The sequence below is a fragment of the Scardinius erythrophthalmus genome (assembly GCF_964197995.2).
Source record: "Scardinius erythrophthalmus genome assembly, chromosome: 3".
Lineage (NCBI taxonomy): Eukaryota > Metazoa > Chordata > Actinopteri > Cypriniformes > Leuciscidae > Scardinius > Scardinius erythrophthalmus.
The window spans coordinates 39,267,512-39,291,464 of record NC_138223.1 but is presented as its reverse complement, the minus strand read 5'-3'; the positions used below and the strand labels follow the sequence as shown (position 1 = coordinate 39,291,464).

The 23,953-nt window shown below is 36.5% G+C and overlaps 1 protein-coding gene across 3 annotated transcripts in view; it reads left to right on the top strand.

Moving 5' to 3' along the window:
• The window catches only part of sorcs1 (sortilin-related VPS10 domain containing receptor 1), a 196,841-nt gene that overhangs the window by 100,626 nt on the left and 72,262 nt on the right, over positions 1-23,953 (top strand). For all 3 annotated transcript variants that reach the window (XR_014029825.1, XM_081360927.1, XM_081360928.1), the window contains exons 2-3: positions 6,121-6,188; positions 17,750-17,849. Coding sequence is in view for 2 of the 3 variants with exons in the window: in XM_081360927.1 (XP_081217053.1) it covers positions 6,121-6,188; positions 17,750-17,849 (168 nt within the window). In the remaining variant the exon portion in view is untranslated. The remainder of the gene's footprint in view (positions 1-6,120; positions 6,189-17,749; positions 17,850-23,953) is intronic.

The window sequence follows — 23,953 nt, the reverse complement described above, 5'->3', positions numbered from 1 at the left end:
CTAATGCTTTGATTATATAGGATTTGTGGTTTTAACTTTGTTTTATTCATAATATAAGTCATTTGATTCTACAGCATATCTAACAATGTTATCAAAAAATATACTTGATTTTTAAAAACTATTTAGTGCACAAAAACTTTTAAACTATGGCAGTACTTAGACACACACAGACATCAAGAAACAGCATATGAATCTCAACAATGGTGACAATCAAACAAAATATCCAGATAATCAGATCAACTACAGCTGCATAATTTACTAAAGCCGCAATTGCATGCTGGGAGATAAGGGTGAGTTGTGATTGGTGGTACCCAGCATGCACTGCAGCTGAAGCATTTCATTGATTGTCACCATTGTTGAGAGTCATACGCTGATTCTTGATAGCTAAGTAATAATGTAGATGAAAAAGTTTAATGCATTAAATGTTTTGAAAATCCTTTATATTATTTAACAAACATTGCTCTCATGCCGTAACATCAGTTGTCTTCTATTATAAAACAATATTAAAAACACAGGTCCTATATAATCAAAACATTAGACACTGAATAAGATCAGGGATTCAGGAATTTACATGATGATAACATCACCATCATCAATAATCAGCCAACATCACCTGATCTAAATTTTCTCACAGCTTTTTTGCCATAACAAATGTGAATTATAAACACACAGTTATAGCAGCCAGAGAAAATGTTATACTAAAAAGTCAAGAGTCCAACTAAAGCAAACGCTAACCACCATCATGGTGACTTTAAAATATAACTTGATTAAACCGGAAATTAAATCAAGTAAATCTGGTTAGTTTTAAGTGAAGCTGGTAATAAGTGTACGGCCATGCATTTCACCTTTTTGATTAGTTTATTCCAACCAAAATTCAACGACTGCCCAACGTTTGAGCTTGACGTCAAACAAACATTGGATTTAAACTCGACTTTCATTTTCAACCAAAATCCAACGTCTGACCGACGCTGTAGTCTATATCCTGTGCCTGCTGGGGTCAACATCATGACATCTTGACATCAAATAAATGTTGAACTGACATCAAATACCAACAAAACATGACATCAAACTAACATCAAAATGACATCAACAGAGGTCAAAATCTTGACATCAAATTGACATTGACACTTTGACGTCAATATGACTTTCATTTTTGACCTATTTCGTGACGTAATTTTGACATCAATGTTTGATGTCACATTGATGTTAAATTGACATCAAATGCCCACTGGGACCACTGCAATGTTTTATGTGATGGGAATAGATCTAAATACATAAAAAACTTCTCACAATTCGTTAATCTCGATAACTGTAATAGTAAAAACGTATAATAGCTGTAATTGTAAATGTTTTCGAGAGAGTTTCACATGTAATGCTAAACATTTCATATGCAAGCATGTCAGCCAATCACAGCACAGGGCGTTTACACTGAAGTCTCACAGCAGCCAATCACAGCAGAGGGCGTTACACTGAAGTCTCACACAGACACGCCCCTTCAAACAGAGCGTTCAGAGGCTAAAATCAGGCTAGGAAATATGCCTTTTATTTCTAAATTATAACAACTTTTGATCTAAAAAACATACTAACAGTATAAGGGCACCCCAGGAAACATTCTAAAATAATAAAATAATCCATGCAATGGGACCTTTAAAGAGTTTCTGTTGAGTTTTGTGGGTCACCATTGTGCTGAAGAGTAGAGCCTGTGCTTCAGTCCAGGATGAGCAGAGAAACACTGATATTATGTTGCATTACTTAACAGATAGTGTTTGTGTACTTGCTGATGCATTGATGTCTGCTGTTGATAACTAACACTTATCTGCAAGAGGATTGAGTTAAATCGATGTTTTGTTAACTCATTTAAGTTAAATACAATTTTTAGAAAAATATTTTTTTTAGTGGACTTAAATGAAATAAGATCACAGTATAAATATGAAATGGCAATTGATCAATTTAATATAGAAGCAGTTTACAACATTATGACGTCTTATAAATCAAATAAAATGACCTCAAATAAATGTTGAATTGACATCAAATACCAACAAACAAAGCATGACATCAAAATAACATCAAAATGACATCAGCAGAGGTCAAAATCTTGACATCAAATTGACATCGACACTTTGACGTCAATATGACTTTCATTTTTGACCTATTTCGTGACGTAATTTTGACATCAATGTTTGATGTCACATTGATGTTAAATTGACATCAAATGCCCACTGGGTAATACCAGATCTTTAATAATTTGAGGACCTAAACAAATGCCAATATAGTCAGGCTATACATTATATTTAAAGTACTGTAGGTGGCGGTAATGATTTAAGGAATGAACAACCATCAACAACAAGAAGATTTTCCAGCACTTTTTTTTTTTTTTTTAATAATTAACAGTGCCACTGATTTTCAATTGGACTAATCTTCCACTGTGTCGCTGGATATGCATATTTTCTTCTTAAACTCTCTATTTTAAATTGCCTTATTGTTTGAGATCATTGTCCCAGTAGGATGATCCAGCAGACTGAAGCAGGCCCTCTTGCAGTGTTTTCCTGTATATTGCACTATCTGTTGTTCCTTTTTTCCTTTTAACGACATGCACACTGTTGATGAGAAAAGCACACAGCATGATGCTATCGCTAGCGTAATTCACTGAAGGAATAGAGTTCTTTTGCACCACTCATACAGTATAAATGTTTTTTTTCCTTCTTTTTTTTTTTCCCTAAAAAGCTATCTCTACCACAAAACCACAAAACCTTTTCATATATTGAAACTGGGTCACTATTTAAGTGTGTTCCCAAAAGAGTATTTCGACCATTTGGATACTTAAGTCACATACTTTTTCCTAATTGTTTTAGAAAAGTTTTTCAATCAACTAGATCCAAATGAATTTTTAGGTGATGTATGGAGTCATGTGGCCTTCAAGTGGAGTTGAAAATGTATATATGAATGTTCCAAACCTGTACGAGCCCAAAAGAAGATATTTTAAAGGATATTGGTAACCAGACAGTTGACTGTAGCCATTGACTTCCATGGTATGTTTTTCCTACTATGGAAGTCAATGGCTACAACTGTTTGATTACCAACATTCTTTAAAATATCTTATTTTGTGTTCAACAGAAGAAACTCATACAGATTGGAACAACTTGAGGGTGAGTAAATGATGACAAAAATCTTCATTTTTGGGTGAACTATCCCTTTAAGTGTCAAAAATACTTTTTGCAGCCACTGTGTGTTCTTTTGACAAACCCAATAAATCTTTTCTGTCTATCTTCATATTATACAGAGCTGTTCCCGTGGTTGAACAGTGCACTGGTGCTTTGCTCTCAGTTACTGAACTGTATGTAAATGTCAGGGCAGCTTTTCAAATAGGCTTCTACAAGAGATCTCAGCAGCTCAGGCTGTCCCCAATATTGCTGAACGAACTGACTATAGCGTTACGTGTTGTCTGATGGACTATTTTACCTGTTTTACATGGAGACTTGCAGCTAAAGCTAAAGAAGAATTTCATTATTCCATTTATTTCCCAGAGTACCCTTCTGTTTGAATGGTTCTTCGCCCTTTTATCTTTGTCTCTTTTTGTTACTGTACATGTAGAAGGCCATTATGGCTGATTTCATTGTTTTCTTCCTGAAAAGATTTGGGTGTCTATCCTTGTAAACTAATGACATCATTTATAGCACAGATGCTTCCATTTTAACATGATATATTGAATCAGAATGTGCTCTACCCTATGATTGAAGGGCTTTTCAAAGAGTTAATATGTATTTTTTTCCCACACTTATTATTAAAACTAAGTTCTGAGAGAATCGATGAACTCTTCCCCCATAATGATCAGCGTTCCTTCAAAAGGCTTTGAGGTTTATACAGGTATGAATTCACTCATGGAGCATAAATAGATTGTAAGTTTATGAGTCTACTTTTTTTTTTTTTCGCTCCAGGCATGAATTTCCTCGCTCTCTTTCCCGTCTCTAATTTTCCTGGAGGAATTTGACTGACCTAGTTAGCACAGTCTTGTGCACCTTAAAAATCTTATAAAGGATATTTACAGCGCTGTATTTAGATTCAGCATGATATGATTAAGTAATGAGGAGATGAATTATTAGGGTGTCAAGGAGGAAGCCTGATGCATCATTTAATGGTGTTTTATGCTGAGACGAAGAGCTGCAAGATGTGAGGATTTGTGAATTTTGAGGTTGTTATGGGTTGATTTATTGAGCACTTTATATAATGGGTGATTCAATAATGATTCTGATTCAGATTTGACGAGGGCTTTTCCTCTAAGAGTCGATTTTGTCACAATCCCCGTGCTGTGTCTTGTGTTCTGTAAAAACTTTTATGTTGAAGTGTATTCTCAGTTCCCATTGTTTCCGTGTTCACTTCCTGTGTTTGGTTCCTGTTTTGCCTTGTACCTTGTTTGTCGCCATAGTTACCCTCATTAGTTCCCATGACAACAAATCACCAACACCTGTCCCTCATCAGCCCCTTGTTAACCTGTCTATTTAAACCTCTGTGCTTCAGTTGTTGTTTGTTGGTCGTTGCTCCTGTTTGTGTGTTCCTGTTGTCGATCCCCTGCCTTCTGTGTGGATTATTCTCTTGTTCTTGGATTGGATTATCTGTGTTTGTGTTTAGTGAACTGGTGCTGGCATCTGGGTTCTATCTGCCTCGTCCCTGCATGAAAAATAGAATCCAAAATGAATTTTTTATTTGATTTGATTTAACTGGCAAGTAACGTCCAACACAGATATATGGGAGTGTCTGAAATGTTTTTGAGAAGTTGACATGCTTATGGCATCCTGTACTCTGAAACATCTTTAAACAGCATTTTGCAATTTTTTTAATCATGCACGCAGCTTTTATGATCTACAGTCATATTTTATTAATTTGTCACACACCGTAGGACTTTTACAATTAAGGCATAAAAATAATTGAAATGGTGACCAGTTACAGGATCTAATTTGTTTTTTATTTATTTGAACATCATGAATCATTCATTTTGATTTGATTAAGTGTATATACATATATAAATCATGACAACTCTTGGAATAGTTTTAGCATGTTATTGAATACAGGGTTCTTGCAGGTTTTAGTAAGTCAAATTTAAGACCTTTTAAGACCATAAAGATAAAAAAAAAAAAAAAAAAAAATTGAAATTTAAGACCTGCATTACCAAACAAATATTCAAATCAAAGAAATTCTGAAAAAATCATATTTCAATGAATTCAGTCATTGAAAAAAGCATTAATTTGATTTACAGAAAAATCAAATCACATTAGGAACCTTCTACACCCAACAACGTGCCCAAATGCCCAAAACCTTAGGCCCAAAATGAAAAAAAACTTGCCCTCAAATAGAATTGATTTCATCTCATATTTATTTACATTACAAAACAGTATATTAATAGCCTAATAGAGATTGAACAGGCTACTCCAACCCATGTAGCACACAATTTATCTGCTCTAGAGCTCCACTTTGTAGGCTACGACTCAATACTTTTTTGTTACTTTGTCATAACTTTCTGCGGCCAGCGTTTCTGGAAATGAACGAGGGTAAAACCTTTTGTAGACCTGACTAAATTAAATGTAAGACCTCGGATGAAAATCTGGCCGTTTTTAAGACGTTTTAAGGCCTTAAATTTAAAGTTCAGAATTGTAGATGTTTTAAGACCCCGCGGGAACCCTGTGAATAGGGCAGTGTTAATGTATTTGGTCTTGGCAGACTAGATCTGATATGCTGCTGCTGTTGATCATTATTGCTGTTGCAGAGCAAGTATGGACTTGCCACAGCTAATAGAGACACAGCCATGCTGCTGTGAGCATGTAAGATATGCTGCTTCTTCATAAATAGACATACATACTGTAAATCCCCTAGTAGATCTATGCAGGTGGAGCTGGGGGAAGTGAAGGGGTTCAGAGGAACTCTGATAGCGAACTGCAGGACTAGCTAACAGCAAACAATGAACCAGACTATTTAAATGTTGAGCAAGTAATTTAATTGGCTCTCATCAGCAGAGGCCAATTAGCTTGTGCCATGCGGTCTTGATGTGATTGCTTGCAGATTGCATGTCAGTCTGTGCTGAACTAGATATGCATTTAACTTTTTACAACTTCTTGTGTTCTTGTACAGGTGATCCTCATGCTGACCAAACTGTACGACTTCAATCTGGGAAGTGTCACGGAAAGCTCTTTATGGAGGTAAGAATATGAATGATTATTCAATCTGTGTACATGCTACTGGGGAAATGTATTACAGTCATGTTGCATAATATACCTTTGTGACTGTTTGTTTATTTAAGAAAGTAGATAAAATCCCTGTCCCTGTGGTAGTTCCTCAAACATCAGAAAGAAACAGATAAATACAGTGCGGTTTAAAGGTTCTCATAGTTTCCCTGCAATTGCATTTGTTTAAATAGTGTGACAGTACAAACACGTCCATTAGTGTGACTTTTAAATCAACTCTGTATTAATAGACTGTTGAAGCTACATTAGCTGATTAATGGCGTCTCTATCGTTGATTGTTTTTACCCTTTTAAGATATGCAGCACACAGCTCATTGATCTGAGTGGACGTGTGCATTAGAATAACATGAATGGATCTGACGTTGAGGATCTTAAAGGAACACGTAGACTTTTTGGGACTTTAGCTTATTTACCGTATCCCCCAGAGTAATGGAGCCTTCACGTGCTATGGTAATTATGGTAAATACCTAAAGCCGACGTGGAAAATGCACATGAACACCCCCTCATGTGGTATTTTCCACTGGGCAGCTCATAGAATATTTTGATGCACGAGTTGCCGAGATGAGATAACCTTTGACCTTTTCAAAATGGCGGAGAGCAACGCAAGAGTCGTGAATGGTAAGCATTGTACACAACTAAACGTTTTTTGCTACTATTAGCGGATAGTTTTTGTAGCCTTTACAATGTTGTGTCATTAACAATTGTAATATAATGCGTTAACACTCAGTGTCAGTTTTAAAAATGCCATTTTGGTTTGGTGTTACCTACCCAGAGCAGATGCTAGCTAGCAGTCAATAGGAGCCTCCCAGTAATAAGCGGTCAGGCAATTTAAGCAAATTGTTTTAGCCAAATAACAGGTCTGGATCTGTGAGTCCATCTTTTCCCTACATTACGACAACAAAAGCACTTGAACACAACACACTGGTTCACACCAGTTCACAAGTGGAAAATATCATCTTTTCCATAGCACGTGAAGGCTACATTAGATAAGTCCATACATACCCTTTTCATCTCCGTGCGTGCCGTAACTTTGTCTGACGCACCCACCACTAGCCTAGCTTAGCACAAAGACTGGAGGTAACGGCTCCAGCTAGCATACTGCTCCCAGTAAGTGACAAAATAACACCAACATTTTCCTATTTACATGTTGTGACTTGTATAGTCACAGCTTGTACAAATAACAAGGTCACATCAGACACAGCCATCTTCTAACCGTATACATGCTGAATGTTTGCTGGAGCCGTTTACCAGTCTTTGTGCTAAGCTAGGCTAGCGGTGGGTGCGTCAGACAAAGTTACGGCACGCATGGAGATGAAAAGTGTATGTATGGCAGAGTCCTGCAACGGGTCGGGTACCCGCATAAAAGTGGCTAAAACGGGTGGATTGTGACATTCCTAAAATTCACGGGTGGGGATGCGGGCCGATAATGAACTCCTTGCGGGCGGGTAGCGGATGAAATTACAAATTACACATACGCAAATATGTGTTTTAGTCAGGCCATCCTTAAAAATATTCTTGTTTGCCATAACCCGACCGACCCTGTCAATTTAGGACCGACCCAATTATTTTTTCCCCCCTTTTTAGTCCGACCGACTTGCTGGTTGTAAACTTGTGTTAAGACCGACCGACCGATTTTTTTTTTTTTTTTTTTTTTACTCTTCAAACAACTAATACAAATGCAATTAAATGATATTAATTATATTTTAGTAAGTATTGTGTATATAAATTGCCAATATATAGGCCTACATACAAACATATACGGTCTTTCTTTTAAATAAAAAACGGTGGCGTCATCTATGATTATAAGGGCTGAAGGCTATATGCGAAATGAAACCGAAATCGCGACACTCAGGGCCACGAACCTACAATTAAAACTTTCACAGAGATCTCAAACAGGCATTAAAAACACCAAATATTAAGAATTGGCATATCAAGCAAAATAATATTACAAAAAATAGTATCTCCCCCTCCACATGCTCACCGGCAATGCTCCGACATTAAATTTCTCTGTACTGTATGTGTTGTAGCCCTGTCATTAAAAACGATTTAGTTTCATATTCATGTTTAAATAAAATATATTTTTTTTTTAATTTCATGTTGATTATGAAAAGTGAAAAGCATGAATAAGATAAGATGATCCCGAATATCGGGAGACAAATGCAGTGGGCAGACATGATTTTGACCATTTCATTAAGTTTGTTTTTGTAGAAAGCCTTTCTTTAAAGTGAATTTCGTTTCATATTAATTGTATCTTAATTTTAATCAATGTTTCATCAATCAATTTCCTGGATTTAATAAATAAGAGGTAAATATAGCAGACAATCTCGACATGGAGGCGCGGGCGCATGAACTTGAGGCTCGTCTCTTAAATGAACCGAAACTCGGCGTAAGCTACTTGCCTCACAGACCTGAGAAATAGAAAGCATGAAATGTCTACTTTTAAACAAAACAATTCAAAATAAAAGAAAACAGACTGCTCTCTGCTTATGCAATCCGTATGAAATGTGAATTTCTCTCTGGCGCGTTCACTACTGCGAAGATCGCGAGTCAGTCAACAACAACAACAACAACAACAACCTTTATTTATAAAGCACTTTTAACACAATACAATACAGTCAGCATCGTCAACTTCAACTTTGACACAGAAAACACTTGTTTATTAATAAACAATTGAAATGTCTCCTTGATTTATTTGACATATTAATAATCATTACTTTTCCCAGTTATTTGTGACAGCTTTTAGGTGCGTTATTGGCAGCACACCCTTACATGTTACATGAACGCGTCCCCCACCGCTCAATAGATTTGAGCTTGTGTGTGATTTATCGCGGGCACGGGTCGGGTAACGGGCCAAATATTAACGGGTCTGGGCGGGTGCGGATTTAATTTTGATATTGTCACGGGTGACGGGTCGGATCTGGTGCTGAACTTTGCGGGTACGGTCGGGGGCGGGTCTCCAAAAATGGACCCGTTCAGGAGTCTGATGTATGGACTTCTGGATTCTGATACGGTGAATAAGCTAAAGTCCCCAAAAGTTGGTGTGTTCCTTTAAAGGGATAGACACCCTTCCTGTTGTTTCATTTATTTCAGTTGTTTTTTGTTTGTTTGTTTTTTTCAGCTATTTCTTTAACTTCCACTAATCTAAAGCTCTACAATCATGAAACAAATGGTGAAACTGGCCTCTGATCACTAGATCTGGCAGCTTCTACCAGCAGCAGATTGGAGTGGAGATGCTCAGCAGACTGTGTGGCCCTTTAGCTTGGAAAGATGGAGCTTCCATCGGAAATGCAGTGGCCAAACGTCCTGTGTTATAGCAGGACAGGAAAAGATCCAGCTGAGCTCATAAACCAAGGTCTCTCAGAAAAAAATCTGATATGTTCAGCAATCTCTTACTTCTCAGGCAATACTTTGCTGTTGACCCAGCATTTCGGTAATGAAGTTAGTGACCCTGCATAAAAATATGCTGGTAACCAGAGGGTGATTAATCAAATGGCAGTATGCAGTGTAGTTACCAACCCAATCATTTTAGATGAATGGGAAATGATAATTGGATTTCTAAATGATGTCTATCCTTTGTGGGAGTCTGTGTGTGAGTATTCTGCAGTGATGTCTGTCCTCTGTGTGTGCAGTTAATCATGCAGTAGGTATAATGAAAAAATGTGTGTTTTTTTCGACACCCTTATGTCAACACAACAAGTACTGTAAATTTTGACTAAATATATACACTAACTGTTCAAAAGTTTGGGGTCGGTACTTTTTTTAAAGAATGTATTAAATTGATCAAAAGCGTTAGTAAAAACGTTTAAATTGTTACTTTTTTATTTTTAAATAAATGCTGTTCTTTTGAACTTTGTTTATCAAAGAAAAATTTATCATGGTTTCCACAAAACTACTGAGTTGCACATTGGTTTTCAACATTGATAATAAGAAAAGTTTCTTGCTGAACACTCAGCTTTGATTTTATAGGAATAAATAACATTTTAAAATATATATTTTTAAAAAAGCAGTTTGTTTAATTTTTTATTATTATTACTGATTCTACTGTATTTTTAATCAAATAAATAAAGCATTGGTGAACAAAAGAGACTTATTTTAAAAACAATAACAATTCTTACTGACCCCTAAAGGTTTGAGCAGTGATTTCATGCGATTTTGAATTGCTCAACCTTTAAATATCCTGAAGAATTTAATGGGCATTCTGCCTCATACGAGTTATTATATAAGTGTACAGTATCCGTGTGTAAGTATAGTACTGTACAGTGCAGTATAAGTGTAAGAGTGTCTCATGGGAGTTATCAGGTCTAATAGATGGTAATATAATAACCAAGGCCATATAGCAGGCCAGGTGCATCCTATGGTGTTCCCTCAAGATATTTGCATATTTCAAGACAATTATTTCCAATTCACCCGGGTAGATAAATTCAGGAGTGCTTTAATGAATGTAGTCAAATGCCTTCCGTGGCAGATAATTAAGCTTTCATGGGAAGGTATAAAGAACAGAGACACTTCCTATACAGTAGTTACTGTAAGCATTTTTGGAGTAGCATAGTATGTATAGTGTAAGTTTATATAGAAAAACACTGTAAGCAAATGGAGTTTATTACCATTACGGAATGGTATTTATTCCGTAAAGTATTAAGAGATGGTACAATGATTCGTGTTTAGCTGTAGAGAAAAGTTATTTGGCGTAGGCCCCGTCCTTAGTCCGAACTGCTAATGTGAAACATAGTTCATTGCTTATACAGAATACTCCAGGTGTCAAGCAGTGATTGGCCAGACCCATTAATATGAATAAATTATGTGACATTAGAGTTTTCCTTGTAGAACTTACACTAAAGCTCTCGTTGCTATCTGTGGAACCAGGAGAGTCTTTGTGTAATCATTGAATATTATTATAAAAGTACCAGCCTCTAATACCCTTAAACATTTACAAAGCCAAAATGGACAAAAAAAAGCTTATTTAAAAAAAAAACTGAGACTGAGCTTCTTGCAAGTTCTTAATTTGTGATATTGTTGGCTTCGAAAAGAGCTGCATTGTGAAAGCTGCTCTCATTGAGGTGCTGGTTATTAAATGTATTTTGTGACTGAAAGAAGGTTTGATTTATGCCCATACACACAATTTATTCAGCCTTGTGTACTCGCTTCAGTAGTTTTCAGTCTCTGCCAGTGTGTGGAAAAAGGAAATAACAGGATTATTAACTTTTCATTTTTTCATTGAAAATGTATTTCATTTGTTCAGAAAAATTACGTTGTAAATGGGTTTTGTCAGAAAACCTAAAAAAGTGCTTTGTGTGGTAACGTCTGGTTTTATTGAAGTCAGGAAGTCAAAATGCTGCTTAATATGAATTAATTGATCAGTGTGTACACACACACACACACACACACACACACACACACACACACACACATATATATATATATATATATATATATATATATATATATATATATATATATATATATATATATATATATATATATATAGGCTACTGTATATACAGTATATACTGTATATATATACACATATATACTGTACATATATACAGTATGTATACTGTATATACACATCTATATCTATATATATACACATCTATATATATACCCATATATGTAACATCCAAATCAGTCAAATCATGTAACGTCAAGTGTACAAGTGTATTAAGCTGCGAAAGAGACAATGTTAAACAGGTGGCTCTCTGTTTTTGTCTGTGCGGTCCGAGATGAAGAGAAACATGGACAAGTACAGGCTACCTTGGGCTTCGGGTGTGTCGTTAAACAGACAATACATGCAAAGATATGTCAAAATGTCTGTTTTGGGGACTTTTTAACTTAAACGCATTGAGTTATATCTTCAGTCAACATAAACAGCTGGGAAAGTAATGGAATGCTTGTCAGTATATTAGGTCAGTGCATTTGGTCTTAAAGTGACAGCAGCCTAATAAACCTGCTGCTCTGCTATTATTAGTAGTATAAGCTAAATTGTTCATTTCATGCATATATTTTTTTCTGTTGTATTTGTCCTATTGTTTTTGTTTTTTTTTTGTATTATTGAACGTTTCAACTCACTGTGTCGGTTGCCAGTGAAACTGCTCTGACATACAGATGAAGGGGTTGGGGGTCATTTTGGGGTTTTTATGAACGTACTGACTTAACTAAGACCGGAGTCATATGGATTCATGCATGAGTAACAGCAACCTTAACTTACTCAAAGTAGGTCATGGCTTTTAAATGTATTGGTATTTTTCACATGCAATAGATTAGACAATCATAGCACAGAATTCTCAAAGGTATAGCTTGAGAAATTATGTGGTCATGTACAACTACAGTAAATTGCAAATGAGGACAGTATAACATATCCTCTTTAAAGCAGGATATTTAAAGTACCATGTTTTTAATGTATTAATTAAGATCTCAGAGCAATGAGAGTGAAACTCTCCGAGGTCAAACTTGGTCCAAGGTCAAACTTCAGTGGTGGAAAAAATAACAAATAAAAAAAGCTGTTCCACAGCTTCAGGCTTGAATTTTGGAACGGAAGCAGGCAAAAACAAAGTACAAGCTTGTTATAAAAACATGAAGTTCCAAGTGTTTTGAAAGATGTAAGAATGGCACTGGAGTTCTCTCGTCTTATCAAACTGCAAGTCAAATGAGGTTTGTGAAACTTTAACATCCAAACATGATTTTTATTTTTCTGGTGTACGCTTGATTGCATGCTTTTAAGTGGTAGCGGATATTTTCATTCTCTGATGTTATGTGTCTTTGCGTCATTTCTGTGTGAGTTGGCAAGACTTTGCTCTTCTAGAATAGATTTGAAGTGGCAGTTCTACCTCGAAAAAAAAAACATGTTTAAAAAATGTCAAGTCTCAACCGAACACAAGTTTCACATTAGCACACAGATGACCGTATGAATATTTTATAAAACTCACCACATCTTCACCACAGCCTATTTTCAAATGCTTCCAATATTCATCATTTCATATTACAGGAAATGTAAACAATGTTGGATAGCTTTCCTTCTTTCTCTTTCTGTATGTCATTGTGTGTATGTATGTTTGTGTGTATATACCTCTAGGCTAAAACAATTGAATGGAAAATGCTTTATATTTCAATAACAGCTTAATGAGGCGGCTGAATGTCTCTGGGCTTCTGAAGGTCGTCACACATTATTCTGGCACAAAAAAAAAAGCTTCAGTTTACTAACTTGTGACTGACAGTCTTGAAACACTTAGAATAGCATAATCGTGGCAACTGCTTTTGATTGATTTTAAAGAATATTCACAAAACTACTATGGAATTTGTCATTTTAGTTGAACCGCTTTGCTATTTATCGTCCAAAAGTTGTCTCATGGTCAGTGTTCATGAGCTCAATTCCTGGTAAGGTCACGTGGTTGGTATGTTGTGGTGTGTCTAAGGCTTAGTACAACCAAGTGTGAGGCTGACTTCTCTTAAGCCCTTGAGCAAGACACTTAACCCAAGGTTACTCACTAAATTTTTATATATATATATATATATATATATAGACAGAGAGTCATAAGAATTGTGCCGCAAGGGTTTTATCAAGGTTGAGCCAAAAACCTAGGACTAGTTTGCAAAAGTTGTTTTTTGAAATAATTTCCAATATTTAACGAACGAATTGATTGACAGCGGCGGTCCTAGAGTTAAAGTTGCTCTTAATTAGGAGTTCTACCATGTAGTATGAATTTCGTGGGCGTGTTGCGAAAAATCGCATGGTGTACAAGTGAAAAAAGCGAAGGCGCCCCCCGGCGGACGATTTCTTTTACATTTTCACAGGCCTCTAAGGCCGTGAGCCAAACAGGCCCAGCAAGTTTTGTTCCGATCAGCCTCCGTTGATCTTGTCTGAATGCTGCTCAAGCTTCATTGGCCGCCGCCTGCCGCGTTTTTCAAGATACGCGAATGGCCTCAAAGGCAGTCTTGGCACCTTGGACGAAGACACCGCATGCCAATTGTCAAGTCAATCAGACTTAGTGTTGTGTAGTTATAGCCATTTTTATGTTTATCCCCATGTTATAGCGCCACCAAGTGACTAGTCATTGCGTGCTTTTTCAAACGACCACAGAATGAGCACTTAGATATGTGTGCCGAGTCTGGTAAAAATATCCAACACATAAATTTTACTAGGTGGCTAATTGAGTGGGGTCGTATGAATTCGTACAGTTTTTGCTAAATCATACATATTTTACGAGTTGCCCAATTCATATGATTTCGTATGAATGACCTACCTCTGACCCCGCCCCTAAACCTAACCATCACTGGGGTTTAGACAAATCGTACGAATTTGTACGAGCGAGGTCGTACGAATTCATATGAATCAGTCAGATTTTACTCACTTGTACGAATTGGTCGTGAGATAGCGTTGAAATATCGCATTCCGTTCACGAGTTATAGCCATTTTAGTAAAGGTGGCTCCTCCCACTTCTTCAACTTTTTGGCCCTTAGAGACAGTGAATCGAAATTTCAACTTTTTTTTAATAATTATTTACAGTCAGACTCCAGAGAATCTTGCAGCACTGCTTTGGTTCCGATCTGGCCAAAATCCTTGGACTAGTTCAAAAAATCCAAAACGCCTGAATTTCGCCAGGCGACAAATACGTTTTTTTTTTTCGTCCGTCTTGAGCCAAGGATTCCAACGATATAAGACACTTTAGCCTACGCCTAACGGTTTGGGAGTTATGAGTTATTGAACCCTAATAAATACTCTAACAAATGTATTTTATGTACTGTATGTGTTTATATAAAAGTATGAATATGTTTGCTAGAACAAAAAAAAAAAAAAAAAATACTAGCAATGACATGAGATCATGTTGCAATGTTTAAAGACTTCATGAACTAATGTAATCCCAAGAACATCCTGATAAAGTTTTGTGAACCCATTTGCTTTCTTGCTTACATAGCAACTATTGTCAAAATTGTCACTTTTCATGTGGAGATGGTCGTGCGTTGCATTGAAGTGATGCACTGAAGCTTGTAAAAGGGCCTTAAGTGTGCTGTAAGTCGCTTGGATAAAATAACTAAATGATTGTTTCTGTTCTGTTTACAATGCTGAGAACTTTAATTTCATCCCAGTGGACCTTCCCTAGTCTAGAAAATGACATGTATTTAGTTAAGAACCAAGAAGTGCTGCATATAGCACCAGAGCAGCAAAGCTGTTTCCTCTGAAATGACTGTGTTTGTTTATGTAGATGTCAGGGAAATGTCTGTTGTTCCCCTAACAGTCAACAGAGGGCATCCTCTCTGGAATTCTGTGTTTATCAAAAGCTCGTTACCATGGTTACCACACACCTGTGTTGCATTTGGAGCTCATTAGTCAACCATTAAATGCTCCCTTTGTTTCTACGGTCATTTGTGAAGTCTTATTTGTTGATTAATACGGTCCTGAGCAGCTGTCTTTGTGTTTTATGCTCCTGTTATTGAACATTGTTGTTTTGACCTCGTCTGCATCTTTGATTTTTTATTTTTTTTTTCTCATTCCATTGCAACAATGAATGGACTATTATTGATCTGGTGACAAAAAATTTAAAGTAACAAATATCAGCATTACTGTTGGCCTGTAGTTTGTTGCTGAAGTTGGTATTGTATTGGCTAGAAACTGCTGACTTTCTAGTATACAGAGCACATTTCAAATTGAAAGCTGAAAATGGAACGTCAGGTAGCAAAGTCTCATTAACGTTAAAACTTCACATTGAGTGATGACAGATTCTCAGAATAACACTCTGTGTGTCTTTCCTCAGTTTTGACTGATGGTCTATTTTCTTTAACTTCCCCCTCATACTGTAAGTTTAATTAAAAGCTGACATATTGTGTGAATGCCAATGAGCATTGGGGTGACAGGGTGTCTACTGATAGAAATTAGTCTTAAGCTAAATCAAAATATTTGCTCATTTAAAAAGTACACAATTCTCTATCGACACGATTTGATAAAATATATTATGAGTTTATGAAAATGTATGAACTAATGTGAAATACGGTGAATGTGATTTCACCAAGTGCAACATGTTCTGGATCAACATCTTTGTTGATACTGGAACAACATTCCAATGAACCAATCAGATTTGAGGGACACGCTTAGAGTTTATGTCATGTTTAGGCTTACAACCAGGGTTAGGTGCTTCTACAACAGTGTTATGGGTAGGGTTAGGATTAGGTGTAGGGATGGGATGGTTAGGACTACGTTTTTAGTCAGGATTGTTGTTCCAGGATCAACAAAAGATGTTGATCCATTAACATATCTTACTTGGCAAAATCACAGTGACCTAAAAGTACCTTACTTAAATCCTCTTCATCCAACACAGTCTCATAGCAATTCGTAACTTTTTTTTAAATTCTGACAAAATGTTATGAATTAATTTATATTTTTTTTTTGTATGATCTGCTTACGTCTCCATGACAGTTATATTCAGAGTTGGGGAGTAACTAGTTACATGTAACTGAGTTACATAATTTAATTTCAAAATAAATGTAACTGTAAACAGTTACTGAGATTTTTTTTTTTTTTTAATTAAATTAGTTATGAAAATGTTAACAATTACAAAGGGGGTTACATCTGAATATTTTCTGTAGAGAGTTAGGATATGTTGAATAATATTAATTTGATGCTTTGCCTGTTTTTGATGTGCACAATGCCTCCTGTCATATAACGGCCGTTTAGTACAGCGACGCTATTCTGATGCTTTTGACTACAATCTGTCTAAGAGTTGCCACCATGGCGAGTGATAAAAATGCGTACGTGCTGGAAGTTAGAAAAGTAATCAAATGTAATCAGTTACATTACTTTATTAGAGTAATTGAAACAGTTACACTACTTGTTACATTTTAAATAGGGTAACTTGTAATCTGTAACCTATTACATTTCCAAAGTAACCCTTTCAACACTGGTTATAGTTAGGGGTGGGGTAATAGGTGGACCTTCATGCTTACAATTGAAAAAAAAAACATACTTTTTTGTACGATTCACATCATATAAATTAATTTGAAATCGGCGTCTCCTAAAATACTTAGTTTTTCGTGTGAAATTGGGTTGCGTTATCTATGTCTTTTAAAGGTTCAGTCACATTTACTGTTGCTCGACAAAGTCATTCCAATCAGCGAAAACGTTCACCACACAGATTTCAGTGATGTTCAACTTGGCCATGTAAATTAGCTGTGCTAACCAACAGAACACTGATTGTTTTAAAAGTGACTTTATGCGCGAGCTATGCTTCATACATCTCTAAGCTATTAACAATGAACATTTATTGCATGTGGAAATTTCACTAATGTGACTGGACGTTAAGGGACTGTAAAGCGTCATGGCATCTTCAGTGATTGTGACAAACTGTTGCAACATTTCTTAAACCTGTAATTACCTTCCTTGAAACAAATTAGGCACTTAAGAACTGTTTTGCTTCCATGAATAAGCTCCAGTTCCATACTCACTTCAGCCTTGTTTAAAGTGCACACTAGGTCTTTAATTACAACAGCTGATTCCCCAGGTTCTCATCAAGGCCTCTGATTACATTTCAGGTCAACAGATTACGGAACCACTTATGAGAAACTCAATGAAAAGGTGGGCGTGAAGACCATCCTCAGCTATCTGTACGTCAGCCCCAACAACAAGCGCAAGGTAAGATTTATGGCGTTTGTTTCCTCTGTCTGGTACACCTACACATTGTTAGTCTTCATGATGTCTCTTTTACAAAGATGTCAAAACAGTTTTCAAGGTGATTTTGTTTATGTGCGTGCGTAGCTCAAACCCCCTGCTCATTTATGACCGCTAACCGCGTTGGAAGGATTCCACAGGTCTTCTTCTTGGCTCAGTGCACTGTTGGCTAATTTATCCTCTAGTAGTATTTACTAACCTCTCCAGATTTTTATGAGATCAATGCATTTTAAAGATTCACTGGCTACAGCACGCAGTTTTCACTTGGAGATATAGTTAGCATTCAAAGCAAAACTCATTAATATCATTAATATTGATAAGGGTGCATTTATTTTATTTTATTTTTTACTTTGAGGTCTAATGAATTATGAACCGGATGAAAAGAGATTCATAAATTGCTGGTGTTTTAATCAAAGGCATGACAAAAAGGCTTGTATTTATGGCTTGAGGCTTGGGAATTTGCTTTGACAGTACAAGCTATCTTTCTCCATCGTCCTTTTTAAACCTCCTTTTTTTACTCGTTTACTTTTTTCTTTATCAAGAAGAGTAATTTATTACTTAATTGTGGCTATCAGTCAGTTAATTATGGCCATTAATGAAGATGGAACACACTTTCAGTTGTTAGTGTTGGGGAAGCTACTATAAGACTGCAGTGTGCTAAGCTACAGTACATGCTAGTCATGAAGTTCTATAAGCTTTTTAATTTCAGTAAAATGTCAGTATCTATAATTGTGTCTTGTCATATTATTACAGTGACCGGGAGGAGACATGTTCGGTTCGCTTAGATTTCACATTAACTCGTGGGAAAGTGATAGTATGTTGTGGCCATTTTGTTGAAGTAACGACATCCTTATGACACACAATGTGATTTTTTTTTTCTTATGGCCACGACTTCTTATGTTGAGGGAATGACATCCTTTTCTAGTGGCCATGAGTTTAGTCCATAAACAAACCTGTGTGACTATAGCGTAACATATAACGGGAATGGATATGTTCGGTTTACTTAATGGGTATTATTAATAAATTAACATTTTCAGGTATCCCATGTCTGATATGCAAACAATTTTGAAAGAAAAATATCCATAATTAAAACTTCATGATCTATAATCACTGGCTTCCGGCACCGGCCGTATGGGCGTTCACAAGAGACCTCTGACCGCTACGCTTCAGAAGGGATTTATAAACCCACTGCCGTCATATGGATTACATTTTTTTGATGGATGGATGAGCTTTTTTGAGCTTCAAAAACTGTATTATCATTATATAATATTAATAATATAATATAACTCACTATTCAATGCCAATACAAAGCTGGGAAGAGCCAGGATGTTATTTAATATAATCATGGGATATTTTCATTTTTGGTTAAACGATTCCTTTAATTACTCGCTAACACTTCTGCTCAGTCTTGTTCATATCAGTGTGTTGTTAAGATGCAGGAGCTGTGGCTTCGTGGCACTCAATCATAATGTAATAATCTGGGATGTTTTTCTAACAGATCAATTTTGTTTTGCCTACAGTTGTGGGTGCCTATTTAGGGATTCATATTTCCCAGCAGTTCTGAACCAGCAGATTTAATTACATTGTGTCTAGACGGCATCTCTACCGCCAACACACGCACAAATGTCATCAACATCTGCTCAACACTGTGCCGTATTGTTCATCCACTTTGAATGCCAACGGTTAATCTTTTTCTTCAGCAAAATAGCAAACTTGTACACCAGAGGAGGAGAGAAGAACCCATTGGAAATGTCCTTTCCTTCTCTAAGTGCTTAATTTTCCAACCAGTAATGAAGGCGGAACCCAAGTTCACATTAAATAGCTACTCTCAATTCCAATGACATTATAAAACCAGGCCTGGGTCGTAATTAAAGGCTCTACTGTAAACATAATAAAAGCTTTGGGTCTAATAGAATAGTCAACATCCATTTGTCTGCTTCTACATTAACATGTAATGTGGGACGGCCTTTTATATCAAACCAGGAATGATTATCCTTGAATGTGAATGGTGAATGGCTGGTCAGTGTAGTACATCACAAAGAGCCTTAATGAGTAGTGTGGAGTGGATAGTAGAGCTTTAATAATCCGTTAATGCTAGTTGATTATGTTCTTGAGGATGCAATGGAACATATTCAACATAGAGAATAAAGCTGGGACATTTAGAAATATAGTATTTGCATTTCTGTCACTTTCTATTGACAGAATAGTCAAAGGTTTTGCTCAGTGTGTCGGGAGCTTGTACCAACTAGACTATGGGGGTTACACTTTATTTCGTTGGTCCACTTTAGACACTCCGTAACTATTGGCTCCAACTTTGTTTTCTTAGTACATACTTCCATTAGGTTCAGTTTTAAGGAAGCATGGAGTGTCTTTTTATTGTTATGATGCATGACACCCAAATCTATCTGACTTTGAAACATAATAACAAGAAAGGTTTAGAAACCTTGCTTGCAAGTTTAGCTGTTAGAAGATCTTGGATGTTTTTAAACTTTTTTTTACACTTAAAAAGACCAAGATTGAAGCAATTGTTTTGGGGCCCTCTGTGTATAAAGAAAAAATCAATGTTGGCAACTTAAATACCTACAGTACTTCAATCTGAGTTATTTTTGATTCCTGTAGTAATAATAGTAAATGATGCATGATTTCATTCAACTAACCCCAAACCAACCCTATTCCTAATCCTAACCCTACAGTAAGTACATGTAGTTCATTTATATTGCTCAATACTTAAATATATAATTACAATGTAACAAGGATACCTTAAAATAATTCCTTGTTTTATAATTCCTTGTTCCTCTTCAATTAAATGTATCCTGATTTACGAATAAATTGAAAATCAGTTTTTGCCGTGTTTGTTGACGTGTCATCATTTTGTGATATCAAACTTAAGTAGACATACTTTACTGGCCTGATATGATGTACAGTTACATGAAGCCTACATGTCTAAATTGTCTATAATAAGGACATAGATCATGAAAATAGCTTTTTCCACATACATTTAATCCAGTCTGTAAAGAAATTTCTCTTCTTGAGTTATCAGAGTTAGATAAAGTCACATCAATCAAGACTCATTTCTTTTGGTAATGAGTGATTTGAGTCTAACTCTAAGTCACGAGTCTTGATCTACATCTGTTCTAAACGTAATATTAAATGACTAAATTAGATGACTTGAGCATAACTAAATCAGTCCATTGAAGAGCATGAATATAATTGGAGGATTAACAATCAGTTGTGGATCTTGTGGTGCTGGTGCCAACATGTCATGTGGGTTAATTCCTCCAAGGCAATGGAAATCAAGCAGACATTTAAATGAGAAAAATGAGCAATGCCAAAAATGCTTTGTAGCGAATATGAAATTTACTCCAAATGAAATTGCTATTATATGCTGTCCTGAAATAGCCGTACTCTTCGGGAGAATGATTTTATTTGATTATACATTTCACAAAGAAAATTTCTCATTCTCATTTGAGTGGCTTTTAGGAAGGTATTACAGGGTGTGACAAATTTAATTAAGGCATCAACAAATACCGAAATATACCAAATTCTTTTCCGGTGGCAAACGTGTTACTGCTAAATTATGTTTTGCAAGCTCCTATACCTCAAAGATTATATGAAGTCAGAGTGTAATGAGATGGAGAAAATGAATTCGCCCTGTAGAATTGACTGTCATATTGGGCTAAAATATCTAAAAGGGTTAGGATAATTAAACTAGAGAGGTAGAAGCCAAACCACCGTGCGGTAGTTTTGAGCATGTGTGCGCCACAGGGAAAAGGTAAATGCACAGCAGAAAGTGCAGCCACAGCAGATTGTAGACGGGAGAGGAAAATCAAACGGCGGCAGTGCCAAAACCCTGGAAGAGAAGCGGTCAGCGTGGTGGGAGACCGGCGGGGAGAGAGAACAAGAGACACACAAAGACTAATATTGAATTCAACTTGTGATTGCTGTAAGATACTGTATCACATTTTGTGGTTTGAAGGGTGACGATTCAAAGGAATTGGATCATGTCCATTGGATATTTTACAAATAAATTAGTGCTGTCAAACGATTATAAAAATTAACTGGATTAATCACTTGTTTTTTCTGTGATTAATTGTAATTAAAAACACTTGAGTCTTTAATATATTTTGTAAGGTAATCGTTCCATAGATAATCTCCAAATTAATGTAGAGACAACAAAAAACAGTATATTTTATGGCATCTTTTTATGAATGAAGGCCAGTATCACTGATTCTAATACAGCAACTGATGTCTCCATGACTTTTTTTTTAACATTAATTATAGCCATTCGACATTACAGTCTAATTGAAAGCTTAGACTGCAGCATTAGTAATGTTAATAAACATTAATTAGGATTCCAAAAATATAACAACTTTTAATTTAAGTGATCTTATTACAATCCTCACATAAACCCATAATAAATGTCATATTTACCTGTGCCCTTTCTGTCTAACTGGTAGGAAATACACTCACCTAAAGGATTATTAGGAACACCATACTAATACTGTGTTTGACCCCCTTTCGCCTTCAGAACTGCCTTAATTCTATGTGGCATTGATTCAACAAGGTGCTGAAAGCATTCTTTAGAAATGTTGGCCCATATTGATAGGATAGCATCTTGCAGTTGATGGAGATTTGTGGGATGCACATCCAGGGCACGAAGCTCCCGTTCCACCACATCCCAAAGATGCTCTATTGGGTTGAGATCTGGTGACTGTGGGGGCCATTTTAGTACAGTGAACTCATTGTCATGTTCACGAAACCAATTTGAAATGATTCGAGCTTTGTGACATGGTGCATTATCCTGCTGGAAGTAGCCATCAGAGGATGGGTACATGGTGGTCATAAAGGGATGGACATGGTTAGAAACAATGCTCAGGTAGGCCGTGGCATTTAAACGATGCCCAATTGGCACTAAGGGGCCTAAAGTGTGCCAAGAAAACATCCCCCACACCATTACACCACCACCACCAGCCTGCACAGTGGCAACAAGGCATGATGGATCCATGTTCTCATTCTGTTTACGCCAAATTCTGACTCGACCATCTGAATGTCTCAACAGAAATCGAGACTCATCAGACCAGGCAACATTTTTTCCAGCCTTCAACTGTCCAATTTTGGTGAGCTCGTGCAAATTGTAGCCTCTTTTTCCTATTTGTAGTGGAGATGAGTGGTACCGGCTGGGGTCTTCTGCTGTTGTAGCCCATCCGCCTCAAGGTTGTGCGTGTTGTGGCTTCACAAATGCTTTGCTGCATACCTCGGTTGTAACGAGTGGTTATTTCAGTCAAAGTTGCTCTTCTATCAGCTTGAATCAGTCGGCCCATTCTCCTCTGACCTCTAGCATCAACAAGGCATTTTCGCCCACAGGACTGCCGCATACTGGATGTTTTTCCCTTTTCACACCATTCTTTGTAAACCCTAGAAATGGTTGTGTGTGAAAATCCCAGTAACTGAGCAGATTGTGAAATACTCAGACCGGCCCTTCTGGCACCAACAACCATGCCACGCTCAAAATTGCTTAAATCACCTTTCTTTCCCATTCTGACATTCAGTTTGGAGTTCAGGAGATTGTCTTGACCAGGACCACACCCCTAAATGCACTGAAGCAACTGCCATGTGATTGGTTGATTAGATAATTGCATTAATGAGAAATTGAACAGGTGTTCCTAATAATCCTTTAGGTGAGTGTATACAGAAATTGAATAAAGTTATCAAACAGTTTGCACTGCATAAATTACAAATTAAACATAGATTAATCCTTATTAAAGCTAAAAAAGTTCTTCAGTCAAGAGCAGTGAGTAATTTTCTCTGTTCACTTTGTTCTTTGATTAACATTAATGACAGACAGCATTTGCTGTCACTTTAAGGCTTGCCGCTGCTGCACACGTATCTCGCACACGTGAGCTAATTTTCTCACAGGACTGGACTCATTTTCTCAGGACTGTCATTTTCTCACACGTTCTTTTCAGACTGTATTTAACTTGTTTAAGACTGCTCTAATGAGGATACTGGACAAAATGGAAATTTTGACATTGTTCATTCAAGCTTGAAAGAAAACTAAAAATCATTGG